This window comes from Neopsephotus bourkii, unplaced genomic scaffold (assembly GCF_033783945.1).
Source record: "Neopsephotus bourkii isolate Nb327-2 ecotype Australia unplaced genomic scaffold, CSIRO-AGI_Nbou_v1 NB_309, whole genome shotgun sequence".
Lineage (NCBI taxonomy): Eukaryota > Metazoa > Chordata > Aves > Psittaciformes > Psittacidae > Neopsephotus > Neopsephotus bourkii.
The window spans coordinates 354,044-369,582 of record NW_026900817.1 but is presented as its reverse complement, the minus strand read 5'-3'; the positions used below and the strand labels follow the sequence as shown (position 1 = coordinate 369,582).

Here is a 15,539-nt window from a genome sequence, read left to right as displayed (position 1 = left end):
GAACGCTCTCTCAAGTTGTCCTCACAGACACCACCAGAGGGAAGAAAGCCTGACAAATCTGCTAAAAGCTTCAAGAAGCCTCAATGAAATATTAATGTTCTGAAAACGATGAGGCCAGCACAAGTCTCCTTTGCCACTCCAGCTCTGCACAGCCCAGAGCAAGAGATGAAAGATCCCTTGCAAACACTGATGCCCAGATGGAGCTCTGAATAAAGCAGAAAAACCCCAAGGTTGGGAAGTGCAAACTGGCTGGAAGAGCAACAACCAGCAAAATGCATTCCCAGTAAAGCAGTAACAGGAGTTAAGGGTTATAATGCCAGCAAAGGGAAGCAGAGGCACAAGGTTATCATCATTGCACCACACTGGGCAAGAAAACCTGTGCTGAAGATAAAGTTGGAATCACTGCCTCCAAAGTCCCCCTTTTGATGTGTTCAGAAGGCTCAGCTTCAAGTGAGGTCCCTCCCTAAGGGAAGGATGCTCCCATAGTGCTGTCTTCCAGTAGTTTAGGGATGGTTGGGTTGGTGCTTTCTTGAGATGCTCCCTCATCTTTCAGTCACTTGACAGAGAACTCTCCCCGTCGCCTCCAATGTGAGGATGTTTGGTTGGTCAGGCCTTAATAGCAACCTGGAATGACTTGCCAGAAGCTCCCAAAACCCTTTTAATTGAACGATGACATCCATTCATTTTAATGAGAGTGAGATCATCTTTTCATGCTTCGTTCTGCAACACAGTGAAAGCAAAGGTGACTGCAGCTGCTCTCAGCAAGAGCCAATCTCCCTCCAAGGTGCAAGCAGAATCACTTTAAATAACAAACTAATCTTTATTGCTTTATTTCTCATTAGCACTTAAATCTAACGTTATTAGCCTGTGTTTATGGCTATGTAAAAGCCCAGGTAAACCCTCCAGCTTACTCACTGCAAAACAGCCTGAAGTGCTCATTTCTCTGCAGGCACAGAGCGAGCACTAAAGCATCCAGAAGGACAAAACTTCACCCCAGCATCACCCGGAAAAGCAAGCTGGGAATTGCAGAGGGTCTCACCTTGGACTCCTCTGTGGGGACACAGAGCTCTCTGATCCCACATCACGCCTGCTGTAATAAACCATGAGGAAGCCACAAACGACTGCAGGTGCACGGGACAACTGCAGGATGCTTGCAAAGCTGCTGCTTCAGCCCCACACCGTGACCTTGGCAAAGTGATTCCATGGCCATGGCCTAATCCCACCTCTGTTTCGGCTGGTAAGGAGAAGGCAGGCACTTTCCAAGCCTCTCCCTTCAGCTCAGTAACAGCAGGAGCCCCATCGCTTCTAAAACCTGGAAACCCTACAGCATACTGCATCCAAAGAGCATCCTAACCGCACGTGCTCCTCTGGCTTACAACCCACTCCAGTATCTGTGCTCTCTACTGTCTGCCTCCAGTACGATTCATTATCCCTCTCCAGTCTATTCTGCATCATTCTAAGCATTACTTTATACCCTCCTTGGTCACACTGTTAGGTTAATAGGGATTCTCCACCCCAGCACGTGCCAACTTGCCCAGCTCACCACTGAAGAGGGCAGAACTTCACATTCCCTTTCGTTTCTGCTGCAGATGACACGATAAAAAGCAGTTGTACGTGAACCATCTGTTACTGGGCCTAATGGAGCCATAATCACCAGGTACCAACCATTTCAAAGAACACTCCCGTATTTATCAACCCAGCATCAATGTCATTATTAACAGGGAGCTGCTTGGGTCTGTTTGATAAAATACCATGTTCACAGCACGCTTTGCTTTCAACTCCAGCAATAATGGCCCTTCTATAGCAATGTGAAGGGCCCCAGGCAGGGCTACACAGTTTAAGGGGATGGAGCGGAGCAGGACCTGTTGACAGCACTGATTCCAGCCAATCTGTTGTGCCAAGGAAGAGGAACTAAAGGGTTATAGAGAGCCTGCAAGTAGCAAAGGCTCTGGCAAAGGAGGAGTGCAGAGAACAGGCGCTGCTTTGGACCGCAGCCCTGTGATTTGCTCGGGAAGGCTCGCCTGCTGACTCCATATGGTTCATGTAAGGAGAACCTGTGCCATGCAGTGTAAGTCTCCTGAGAGAAACGATGATGTGTGGGAAATAAAGCAACCACTTCTCCTCATTACCCCTTGTACAATGGGCTCATTTCAGTCCTCTGCAGCACAATACCTGCAGCAAATCTGCTGGGCACAGACAGGATTGACTATTTAAAAGCTCTCAAAGAGGGGAAAACCCCAACCTAGTGCAGAAATGCAGCCTGCCAGAGTCAAGCACTCTACACCGACAGCACTGTGCAGCTTATGAGCCATAAATCACTCCAAGATCGTTTCCTGCAGACAGAAGGGACCTGGCAGAGCAGCTCGGGTCTGAACCTGCTTTGTTTAAAACTGACCTTTATTTTGCTCCTGGAGCTCGTGTCTCCCCTTTATTCCAGCACACGGCAAGCTGAGGAGGAGGAATTGATCCCATGGAGGAACCAGGCATCCCAGAGGCAAGGCAGCAGAGCCATCTCCCTCCTTGTGACCAGCACGAAGTCGCACTGGGAGCGCTTCAGTCAGACACCGGTTCTAAGAGCTCCTTTGCTCGTGGGTTGGTTTCAGCAGATGGGTTAAGAGCTGCAGTGACAGAGCCGAGGAACCCAGCACAAGATCTCAGCCTTCAAACACAAGCACCAGGACCCGAGGAGCTAATGCAGGCTGACATGCAAAAGTGCGCAATCATTTCCATGCGGCTGCCTTCATCTTCTTTACATAGGAGGCCGAGGAAGCCCCCGGGGCTGTGCTAGTGCCTAAATGGGCGCAGGTTTCCTTTAGTCTCTAACAAAGGCTTCAAGCAATTGGCGAGCTGCCTGAGCCTCGCTGCCTTCTTCCTCCTCACATGTGCCTCCGTGCCCAGGTACCGCAGCGCAGCTTGGGATGCGCGCCCTGCACAGCCAGAGCTGAAGGACAGCACAGGAAACCCAAGTCAGCTTTTCCCCTCTGTGAGGCAACTCCCTGGAACAACCAGCAGAGTCTTTGCCATTTACGTAGCTAGCAGTAGGTACCACTCAACGCTCACACATTAACTGGTTTAGTGAGTTAAGAGGAGAGATGCTGCCTGCAGTTGCTTGGGGCAGAATGTGCTGAAGGAGCAGAAATCTGCCTTTCAACCAGGAATCTATGAGACAGCTTCAAACGATCCCTTTGAGAGGTGGAAACCATCCAGCAACTGCCAGCTCGCTCCAATGGGGAGGCCTTTTGTCACACTGCACCCACAGTAAAGCCAAGGCGTTCTTGATAGCAGAATGACAGAGCCAGCTCTCCCGTGTCCTGCATCTCTCCACTTCCATCCTCCCTTTCTTGGACCATTTGCAGGGCATCCTCTCGTGATGGCAAGTATTCCCCTGCAATCTGTTCTGTTTATTAAGCCTGTCAGCTCCTCATCCACATCCCTGACCCAGCACAAGCCAGAGGTGGTCTCTTTGCATGGCAGAGCACCAGAAAACAGCACACACGCTCCGGGCTGTATCACTGCCAGATCCTCCCTAAACTGAAGCCAGATTCAATGCTAACAGACTAGTTACTCCTTCCCCAGTTCTCCATGCCAAGTCTTCCCTTTCAGCCTTCTTGCTCAGCTTAGCTGTGTCCATGCTGGAAGAGGAGCGTGCCTGCAGTGCTGCACAACACCTCCGTGCCTTTCACACCACTTTATGGCTCACAGGGGGGTGTTCTGTCACCTCAAACACGAGAACATCAACAGTCAGTTACAGCACCCTGCGTGACATGGAGAACCCAGGCAGCATCACTTACCTCACATCCTCCCGCTCCTGGTGCTTTGCTGAATCCACTTACATCTCTACAAGGTGAACAAGGAAAAGCATCACCTTTGCTGCAGGCTCCATGTGGATGGAGAAGAGGGAACCTCCATAAATCAATGCCTGCAGAGCTGCCCGCACAGGAACCTTTACTTCTCTTTGCCTTTCTCCATCAGGTTCAACACAAGAAATTGCCTTCTCATCACACACTGCAACCCTTTCAGGCCAAGAAGGATGACGGCAGGTAAGCAGCGCCAGACAAATCTCTACAACTCTCTCAAGCCAGCCCAAAGGAGAGCAGTCAGTCCAGAAGAACAATGCAAAGCAAATGGGACGTGCTTGGAGGAGAACCAAGAAACAAGCCCTAACCTCTTAAAAAGCCCTTGGACTCGGTGACAGCCACACTCAGCAGAGCAGGCTTCAGTCCCCCTTTACAGGAGCTACAACAGAAGAATCAGAATCGGAGGGAGGAAGGAGAAAGGTCCAGATTTTCTTAAGTCTCATCTGACAAAGAGCCTCATTCAGGTTAAACATCAGCACATCCACCATGAAAGAGGGAAGAAGCAGGCACACGCTGGTCGGCAAGTAATTACCTAGCGAGACACATGCCAGCGATTACAATGCATCAAGTGTGATTTTAATAGCTCCAAATGCTTGATGATCTTAAGATCCTTTCCAACCCTAACTATTGTATGACTCTATGCTTCTCTCTGCCTCCTATGCTAGAAGCAGCCACTACTAAGAGCGTTTTCCCAGTGCTCCGTCCGATGAAGCAGGCTCTGACACACAAAAGCCAAAGGGTCACCGCATCTTCCTGTCTGCTGCTCCAGCCAGGCACTTCTTAAAGGCCTGTTGCAAAGGGAATTGCCTTGAAAACCTTCCAAGGAAACATTAACTCCAGGGCTTTGGGTTTCTGTGTGATCTGGGGGAATGATGAGAGCAAATCAAGCACGCTCCAGCACCGGCATCCGTGCCCCTGGTCCAGCTACGGCAACAGCCCCAAGTCTTCCATGCCAGTGATGAGGGGCCCCTACGTGGTTGTTACAGGCTGCAGTTTGAAAGCAGGACTTAACAAGTATCAAAGAGAGGAAGAACTACACAGGAGAGCAATGTTTGCTCAAGGTTTCTAGGTGTGGCTGCAGCCATAATGGGATTATTTAGACCTGAGTCATTTGCTCTGTCTTCATCCAGAATTCTCCGTCTTTGGGGCTCAATCATTGACTTTTTGAGTTCAGGCTGTTTCACGAAACACCTGGAATTTCAAGCAGAGAGGAGGAATTCCACAGATCCACGTGGTTCAGCCTGTGTTCAACCGAGGCTTCCCATCACCATCGCAGATACACGTGAGATGACCTTCCCATGGGGAAGACCATGCAAACCCCCAGCACACTGCACAGGCTCCATCAAAGCCCTTCCTTTGAAGGGATAACGGAGCAGATCTGATGTGCACCAGCTCAGCTCAGCCCTGTGGCTTCCTGCCTGGGAGCTGGCAATCACAACACTTCCCCCTTTTCACTGCAGCAGCTTCCATCAGTGCGGACTTACAATGAGAATTGTTCTTCCTTTGAATCCCTAAGGGATCACTTCCAGTTTCTGCCCTAAGAATAACCCAGGTCTTGGTCTCAAAAGAGCATTTACACAAGGACTTGACTATGATGAGCTCTCCTTTTGGCCGGGACAAGCTTCAGCCTTGTGGTGTTCAGGGCTTTTTTCAGGATTGCCACCACCAAAATCACTTCTAATTTGATGTCCTACAAACGCCTCCACTGCTCATGAACTGAAGGAAACGGGTCAGTATTTGAGAAACAAAGCTTCTATTCCTAAGGGTGCAATCGACATCCTAACGTTTCCTCATCAATCTCCTGATGGTTCAATCAAGCCCTCTCCACCTTGCCAAAGCCCACCCCTTTACATAGAGCAGAGGCCCCTGCGCTCTCCATGATGGGAAGAAGATGCTAAGAGGTGAGAGCACCAAAGGCTTTGCTACGAAGCCAGGGCTGCAGCTCTCCAGGGCACACCACAGGCTCATAAATGCTTCCCTGCACCTCAGAGCCATGGTATGGAGACACCAGCACCCTTCTCCTTTGCCAGACACACAGAGCATGGAAGAAGCCCTGCATTTGGCCAACCAAACACCATCAGCACTTTGCCAGAACCACCCCTATGGGACACGGAGCCATCTTCCATTGAATGCCACAAAGGGAGCACTTTTAACAGGGGTTTTCTGTTTAGAGTCAGTAAAGGGGGAAAAGAAGCCAAGAAAAAAGCCTGCTTTAATAAACTGCAGCTCTGTTTATTCCTCCCACAAAGCCACTGGGGATCAAGGACCTTTTATCTCCAGCTCGGATCACCTGACTCTGCTTCTCCTCTCCATCACAATCCCAGCCTGGAATGTGCTCTGTCACCTCCCAGCTCCTCGGAGCACCTCTCCTATTCACCACAGTGACAACACACGTTGGGAGCAGGAACCCACAGCAGGCTCCCAGCTCGTCCTCCTGACAGCAAGGCAGAGGGGGGACCTTTCCCAACTCTGTTCACTTCGCTCATACCTCTTTGTAGCCAGGAATCCCAAAGCCTCCTTAGGGCTTCTTTTGGCTGGTCAGCTTATCCACAATCACTGCTTCCAGAGAGGCACCCCAAGCAGGTAATTACAGTGATGGTGATGATGGAGAGACAACTACCAAGCAAAGCAAGCAGCCTTTATCAGACCATCCCTGTTGCCATACACGCTTTGCTGCTGTGTTGGTGAGCAAATGACAGCCTTTCCAGCCAAGGTGCTTCTCCATGTCAGGGATTAATCAGCACTCTAAATGAAGACTTGGTGCAGGAAAGGTACTGGTGGGACAGGAGGCAACACAAACCCTTCTCTAACACATCCTCACCTGACTACCCTTTCTGGAAGGGTGGGAATGAGATCACACTTTGGGACAGGACCTGAAGCCACCCACACCTTCCAGCTCTCAATCTGGTGCTTTATCTGCTGCACCATTCCCACTTTAGGCCACATCCTTCCAATTTAGGGCCAAGGAAATGCCCCATCATCAGCTGGCTTGGATGCTCCACGCAGCACTTCTCAAGTTGTGGTGGCCCTCATGGTCACCACTTCCCACTCCCAGCAGCACAGCTCTACAGCCCACAGCCCATCCCTGCAGCAACAGCTCCTATGGAAAATCATGAGTGGGAAAAGGCTTATTCTTAGCTTCCTGTAATGGAATTCAGCAGCTCGGAAGGAGCTGGAAGTATCACATGATGCTCAATTCCCAACAGAACAGAGGGCTTTGTCTGCACTAGGGAGATGCATGGGGCTGCAGTGCCAGGAGAGGCAGGGATAAAGCTGGACATCCTCAGCAAAGTACCTGTGCTCCCAGAGAAATCCATTATAAACTTGCTCTGGAGGAGCACCGATGTTGCTGTTCCCAAGGAAGTTTTCTTCATGCAGAGTAAGCTAAAATCGACCAAGACACCAACACCTCTTCTTTGCCAATAAAAAGATGGTTTGGTTTCCCAGCTCCTTTAGGACTAAGGCAACAGGAACAATACCCCTCTTAAGAAGGAAAGACAGGAAAGACATCCCAAACAACTCGTTTCCACTGCTGCACTTTAGACCTGATGTTTGACATTAGTCCTGATCCCAGAGGCAAAATGGGAGTGCTTTATTCACTAAGTCAACCAGCTCCCACGGCTACAGCCATCCTCAATGGAATGCATTATTCCTGCATTAAAACATATGTTTTCCAAGGCAGCAAGCCATGAGAGAGATTACAGAAGACCTAATTTTATCAGGCAGGGATACAATTCTCCTGGTTGTTTTTGCTCCCTAGGGACACGGAGCTGGGCAATGCAGGTTGCCTGATGGCTGGGGGATAACTCTGAGAGGCTCAGTTGGTGATCACTGAGGCAGCAACTCGCATCCTGGGTCCACACGATGCATTCATGGATGCCCCGTGGGCTCCATCCCCATGGAATTCAAAGTCCAGAAGACCTGGTTTGGATCAGCAGTTCTCAAGTCAACACAAACTCAAAAAGGTTTCCGTTGGCAGAGAAGTGCTCTTTGGTTTTATCGTTCTTTTAATCTTTAAGGTATTTAAAGTTACTGAAACCTTCAGTTTTAAGCTCAAGTTACACTAAATAAACCAAGGTGCTCGCTCACACGAGCAGCAAGGAAAGTTAAGTCCTTGCTCCACTGCCTGTCTCTGGTATAAAGATAACCTCTGCTGCCTGTGCTTTATGCTAAGCAGCGTTTCAGGAACTCTCAGCTTTGAAGCTGGAAACACAATGCAAGTTGATAGAAATAAGCATTTTCCTGCAAAAAGCCTCCAAGGCCGGAGGAACAACTCAGCCCTGGCAAACGTGCTCCGGAATGAGAATTCCAGGTGTGAGGCTTTTCCCAAGGCTTCACATCGAAATGCAATGTGAATATTGGTGGAGCAGATGGAACGCTGCTGCCTGCAGAGCATCCGTTAGCTATAAATCACTGCTTCCTCACACATGGTGCAAATGGAAGAGTCTTCCATTCTAATTAATAGGACGAGACATCCTGGCCTGGAGACTCTGCTCTGATTCCATGGGCTCCAAGGAAGATTTTGGATTGGATCGCCCACAACAGAGAAATGCTTCAGTTCTTCTCTTAAGCCACAGCCATAAAAGCAACCGAGCAACTCAGTGAGAGATGCAGGAAATGCCTTTATAAAAGAGACACGGTTTAATGAAAGCCATTGGAAGCAGTTATCTGAACAGTGCATTTGAAACAACCGAAAACAGGATCTGCCTGCACCTCTGGGACCTGTCACCAGGAGCTCCCTCCCTGCCTTCTGAAACTCACCCCTGAATAAACATGATAAATGCAATGAATAGAAAACGTCATGACCCAAACGACTCAGATAGAGGGAACCAGGAAGGAACCCATCACCCTTTCCACCACAGTCCCCATGAACCAGACACACGAGGGTGCACGCTTTCCTATGGAGCTCCAGTTGGACGCGTGATTGAAAGAGCAGCAATCTGGCTCCACGCGGCTATGGCTCCATCCATCACTTTTACTCCTGAATATTTCATGCTAGAGCATTCAAAATAGCAACCTGAAGATCAGTTATGTAGGACACCACAAAGAGCAGCTTTAGCACAGATGTGGCAGGCTGACCGGGCTGATGAACGTTTCCAGCCTAAGGAGCCAGCTGAAACTGCAAACACCACCCAGAGAAGCACCAGAAACCATAAAGGACAGACCTGGCATCACTGCTACCACATGGCCCCTTCACCCAGCTGAGGAGAACTGGTTCCAACCCTAGCAAAGCTTCAGAGAAGCAACCAGGGAGGAGGTGAAGGACTCTCTTTGAAGCCTCTCATTCTCTCCTCTCCCCAAGGCAAAGGGGCAGAGCTGCAGCTTTTCATAATGGCCCCAAACTTGTCCCTTATATTCTTAGGAAATGAGGAGCAACACAGAACCATGCACATTCTTCAACCCTCCTGGTTGCTCCTTATTATACCAGCTGGATGCTCCAAACCCTCTCCTTTTCTTCATGTTTACAGGCTTCAGCCTTGTACCAACAGCAAAATCTACTCCTCTCTCCAATCCCTACTCCCTCTCTCTGAACCATTAATGCCTTAAGTCATGCTGCTTTGACCATCTGCATAGTAGAAACCCGTGACCACCTTACGGGCCTTGCCTGATGCACTGGTGACAGATCTGTTCCTCTTGGTCACCGCTTGAGCTGCGCTTCCTTTTCCTGTTGCACAGCACCCATGTGCTCACAGCGCAGGGGGTAAGGCTGAAGGAAACACCATACCCTCTGAAGTGAAAGCTCTCAGCAGAGCCTCTGCAAAGCCAAACCCCAAAAAAAAACCAAAAAAAAAAAACCAAACCACCCCACAAACAAAAACAAGGGGCAATGGGTCAACTGGAACACAAAGTTCCACTTAACTCTTCTCAGTGAGGTGACAGAACACTGGACCAGGCTGCCCAGGGAGGTTGTGGGGTCTCCTTCTCTGGAGACATTCAAAACCCGCCTGGACACGTTCCTGTGTAACCTTATCTGGGTGTTCCTGCTCCATAGGGGGATTGGACTGGATGAGCTCTTGAGGTCCCTTCCAATCTCTAACATACTGGGATACTGTGAAGGCAGGAAGGATCACCTCTGAACGTGTGCACACACCCCCTATGACGGGCTCCAAAAGGGGCTTTGTGAGTGCTCAGCACATGCGGTACCCACCCGCTGCCGGGAAATGAAGGCAGCAACATGAAAGCTTCCCCATTACTCATCCTGCCCAATGCCAGGCTCGTGGCTGAGATGCTGCCTCAACGCACAGAAGCCACCTCTAAGTCCTGCTGGCTACAAGAGGAGCAGATCCAAGTGGCTCCTGTTTATGAGCCCTCCTTCAAGCTTTTCCTCGCTGGAGCCTCAGCTCCCCTCTGACCGGTGGGGAAGAAACTGAAGTGAAACCTTTCTGCTCACTCAGCAAAAGCCAGAGCCGGGCCTTAGGCTCTTCCCTCATCTATTTACACTCTGTACTGCAGCTCCTTAATCCATAGGGAAGATCCTCACCTACTTCTCTAGGCGCCTGGCAAGGAAAGAATGAGAACCGAACCCCGCAGCTGCTGAGAGAACAGAGGGATACCATGATTCCATAGGAGAGTCTCAAGCCAAACAAAATAAAGGCTCTACCCACTTGCTTGAGCCAATGTGTTCTCTTCCAGTCAGGTTCTATCCTTTTTGGCTGCCCTTCAGGCCTGGGTTTCAGCTGTTTTGCTGATCCTAGGTTTTCCACACGCGCCACCATCCTTGCTCTTCCTTCAGCCTCTGAAAACCCTAATACGAAGCTTTCCTCTGCAGGCAGAGCCTCGGGAGGAGACAATGAGTTCTAAAGGAACACACACAGGGGCACGAAGCCATTGAAACACCCCCCTGAAACCACAAAGCAGACGGCCCAATGTGTTTAACTGGAGGAGGGAACAGAAACCAGCTCCTCCTGCACTCACTGATGGGATAACCCTGCCCCATCACCCAGGAGCCACTGAAACGATGCTCAAGGCCTCGACTACCAGGCAAGTTCCTCTTTGTGACTAGGCAGTGTTCCCTACCCCTTACCTCGTACTTCCATAGACATCCCAGCTCCACAAACATCCCTTCCCTTGTTAAAAGCATCAGGCGAGGCAAACTGCTGTCAACCAAGAACAGCTCTTTCTGAGCGTGCTTCACCCTCTCAGACACAAGACGGCTTTGGATACACGTCCTGCTTCCAAAGCAAAGCTCTCAGCACCCCAGCATCGATGCTGCACCAAGAGAACAAACTCTGCCCCACCAGCAGCAGAGCAGTCTCACAACGTGCACTAAACCAGATGCAGTGAATGTGCTTAATGACAGCCTTTGAACCCGGCTCTTCCAGAGCTTCTCAGCTCCATTAACATCGCTGTGATGAGGTTAACGTGAGAGGAGCTGCCTGAGAAAACTCTGTGAGCACCCAGAGGTCCCCAAGCTGGGTGCTGGGGTGCTTTAACACCAGCATTTACAGGTGAATATGGGGCACAGAGAGATATTTACCTTGTTCTGTGAACTCCTCAGCACACATGGTGAACCCTTTAAGGAACAGCATCACATTGTGGATGCAGAGCCACTTGGACACTGAGCTCCCATACACAAAGGGATGTAAAATTGGGGGGGGGGGAAGTCTTCTTTAAAGTTAATATCCCTGGCAGTGGTGCTCATGAACAAGAAGCAGATGCAAATACAACCCCAGCCCTTCCCATCATTAGGGATGCAGGATGTGGGTGGTACTGACTGATGAAGAAAAGCATCAGAAAGAAAGAAAACACAAGTGGGAAAAGAGGGAAAACCTGAGTAATGACGAGCAGGTTCCAGGTTCACAGCTCCATGACCCAATTCACTGCTCAGCTTCAGTCCTTGTGCTTTTAACACTTACAACAACACTGGTCCCTTCCGGAAGGGAACGGGACGCCTCCATAATGTGCAATGGGTAAGATTTGGGTATGACACACTTCCCATTGATAGAAGACAATGGGAATTCTTATCTACACTTAGAAATAACTGAGTTAGGCTCAAACCAGTCACTGAGGAAAATAAAGACACAGTAAAAGACTCCAATAATGCAGTTTCTGTTCACTAATAGTCACCATTCCTTGAAACACATCCCACTGCTCTGCTCAGACGCTCTACACGTACTCAGGAGCAGGACTACTGTTACTTCCATGCTGACCACAGGGCTCCGTAAGGAATAACCCAGGAATGGCAGAGGTATAATCTGCCCTGCTGCTCTCTGTTTGCACAGACTGCTTCTGAAGGAAGCTTCATCACTGCAAACTATGGTTCCTATTTTAAGCAGACATTAAACTAACCCCGCTCCATTCTGCATCCTACTTGCTGACACAGCAACTTTCCCAAGCAGAACGCCAGATAACATTTGAATACTGGATTTCCCCTATATTGTTAGGAATTCTCTGCACCGTGGTGGGGAATGGTAACAGAGCCCTGCACAGCAAAACTCACTGCTGGGACCAGCACCCAAGTTGTCTATGCTCTCAGCCTGCAGCCTTCTGCATCTGAAGGCATCTTCCAAACCCTATCCCGACCATAGGATCGTAGCTCAAGGACTGGGCACTCTGCTACCTGCATGAGCTCCCTGCAGCTGCAGCTCCCCTCCTGTTCCAAAGGCAAGGCGTTTGCACCCAGAAACCCTGACAGAAGCATTTACACAGTCAACAGTTAAGCCTAGAGACAAATAAAGCTGCAATGAGAGGGCGGGGAATAAAGGCTCAAGTGTTGTTATCGGAGCAACAACGAAGCAGTTCAACGTGAGGCACTGCTGCTGGTCCTAATGAAATGCTCCTATTCAGGCCTGTTTACTATGCACAGGCCCTGGTTCCAGTCAGTGGCACAATGCACACACACGCCTTCAAATCTGGAAGCTTAAGGCTCAAACTAGGGCGTATGTTTCAAGACCCATAGGATGACGTTCCCTGGCTGACTCACTCGGCTCCTTTACAGGTCAGACCTCAAGTTATCTCAGCACCAAGATACCATGGAATACGTTTCCAAGAGGCTGGGCCCACAATCACACAGAGTTCTATGGGATCATGGGGGGGTTGATAGAAAAAGTGATTTGAAGTTCAGCAGCCTTCCAGTATCTGAAGGGGGCTATAGGGATGCTGGGGAGGGACTCTTCACTGGGGACTGCAGTGACAGGACAAGGGGTAATGGGTTCAAACTGAAACAGGGGAAGTTTAGATTGGATCTAAGGAAGAAATTGTTTCCTGTGAGGGTGCTGAGGCACTGGAATGGGTGCCCAGGGAGGTTGTGAATGCTCCATCCCTGGCAGTGTTCAAGGCCAGGTTGGACAGAGCCTTGGGTGCCCTGGTTTAGTGTGAGGTGTCCCTGCCCATGGCAGGGGGCTGGAGCTGGATGAGCTTCAGGTCCTTTCCAACCCAATCCATTCCATGATTTGCACAGACAAATCCATAAGATGCATATTAAAAAACTCAAGGATTAAATCCACAACGGGGGCAGTGGATTAAATGTTCAAAGAATTCCTTACAGAACACAGAAAACTTCACTCTTTAGCACTGAAGCTGAAGCTATTTGAGCAGCTTGTTAAAGATCAGCACCATACCACAGTTATTTTAGCAAAAAGATCTATTTTTGGTACGGAGTTTACGGGGTCAAACTCTAACGGGCTTTCGGTATCACCAGTTCCATAAATTCCAAGCAAATGCTTAAAACCATCAGCAAACAGTAAAGGACACCCCCCAAAATCACGCTGTGTTGCATCCCGAGCAACGGGAACATTCTGCAGTTCTTTGTTAGCCTGGAGTGCCCAGAACCAAACAGCAGATAACGTTATCCCTTCGGTTAAATGCGTACAGAAAACACATCTGAAAACACGACAAAGGGCACTAAAAGGGGAAATAAAAGCTAATGTTAAAGTTTGCCTCCAAACGAGTTAAGAAAGCACCATCAAGGCCTCCGAATAAACCACATCCAAGCACCAATGTGGGCAATGGGGGGCTGCCAGGCCCCAGCTCAGGGAATGAATCCCCACTATTGGCTTCAGTCAACAGCCTCTGTACACACTGCAGGTGCTGGGGCAAAGGGAGGATAAAGACGGATGCGACCATGGCTTGATTCTGCCTCAGTTTTATTCCTCAATGGGAGCGCATCGGAGCCCTCCCTTGCTGATGGCACCAAGCTCCATGCCCTGGTGGAGGGTAAATCAAAGCGATGCAAAACAGCGCTACCTGCTCGGCAACCTTCACCCTCGGATTCATCCCTCGGGCTCCGCAGGGGGGGGGGTTATAACAACGCGATACCGAGAGCCGCAGTTTGAGCCCTCCGAAACAAAGCCGGACCCATGTAAAAGAGGCACCACCACAAACCCCCCCCCCCCGCCGGAACACGCAGGCTCCGTCCCGGTGATGGCCCCGCAACAGAACTTGGGCACAAAGTGGAAACGGCTCCGGCTTCACCGCGTACCCCCCCCAAGCCCAGCACCACCGCCGGCCCCCCAGGGTCCCTCCTTCCCACTCCCCATCCTTAACCTTAGAGACCACAGGGAAGGGGCCACAGGAAGCAAAGCCCCATCCAGGGGTCCGTCCCCCCCCAACCACAGCCCAGCCCCGATGGCAGCCCCCGAGCCCCCCCCCCCGACCCCCTCGCACACCCCGGGCCTCCTCTCCCTCCACCCCCCCTCAGCCTCCACACACGGAGGCTCCCCCCACACACGGTGGCGGCCGGGTCGGCGCCCCGAGGCCAGGCCAGGCCAGGGCAGGACGGGCGCGCTCCCGTCGCTCCTCACCTTCAGAGAGCTCCAGCTCCAGCTCCGCCAGCTGCTCCCGGACCTCGCGGGGCAGCGACGAGACCCCCGCGGCCGCCGGCTCGGCCATGGCGGGCGGAGGGGACGAGGGGCAAAGGCAGGGCCCAGGCACCGGGCTCGGCTCCGGCTTCAGCGCCGGGGGGTCCGGACCGCGGGCACAGCGGGAGCGGCCGCCACCTCCGCCATGCTGAGCCCCAGCGTCACGTGACGGGGGCGGCGCGCACCGCCGCGCCTCAACCTCGCCTCGCCGCAGGGCGCCCCCCAGCGGCCCGGCCCCCTCGCTGCAGCTCCCGGAGGCCTCGGGTCGCCTCCCCCCCGGCCTTACCGGATGGGCCCGGGGCAGCGGGGCCGCGGTTCCCCCCCCACCACGATCCCCTCCGCTGCCCCCCTCAGGCCGGGAAGCGCTGCCCCGACCCCCCACAGGCCCCGGTAACGAACGCGGCGCAACTATCGCGACAGCGCCTTGTGTCGGTGCTGTCGCAAGGGGAAGTTTACCTCAGAGTCGGGCGCCGTGAGGGCTCCCGGCGCACAGCAGGGTTTGGGTATCATCACCCTCATTTATGGCAGGCCCGTGGCCTTCAGAATGGGCAATATGGGGCTAAACCCCCAAAGTCTGGTCCCCACTGTGCTAAAGGGCCTGCGCCCTGGGTAAAGGTAACCAAAAGAAACCCCATTTCACCCTGAGCCCAGCAAAACACATGGAATTCCAAGAATTGGGTGGGAGTTTGGTTTTTTTTGGTGTTTTTTTTTTCTTTTTGTTTGTTTTTTTCTTCTCAATCAGCTTTATTTTTCTAACTGTTATTTGAATTTCCCATAGCACCTTGGCAATGTCAAAAACAAATACAAATACATGTCGTTATCATTGGAACATTTAAAGCATGAACCTACTTCACACACGCTCTGGGGCGGACAGGTTTGACAA

General features: G+C 51.2%; 1 protein-coding gene across 3 annotated transcripts in view; it reads right to left on the bottom strand.

Moving 5' to 3' along the window:
- The window catches only part of DIP2B (disco interacting protein 2 homolog B), a 64,496-nt gene extending 49,745 nt beyond the window's left edge, over positions 1–14,751 (bottom strand). For all 3 annotated transcript variants that reach the window (XM_061347196.1, XM_061347197.1, XM_061347198.1), the window contains exon 1: positions 14,600–14,751. In XM_061347196.1, coding sequence (XP_061203180.1) covers positions 14,600–14,687 — 88 coding nt within the window. In that variant the 5' untranslated portion in view covers positions 14,688–14,751. The remainder of the gene's footprint in view (positions 1–14,599) is intronic.
- Between the last annotated feature and the right edge of the window lie 788 nt (positions 14,752–15,539).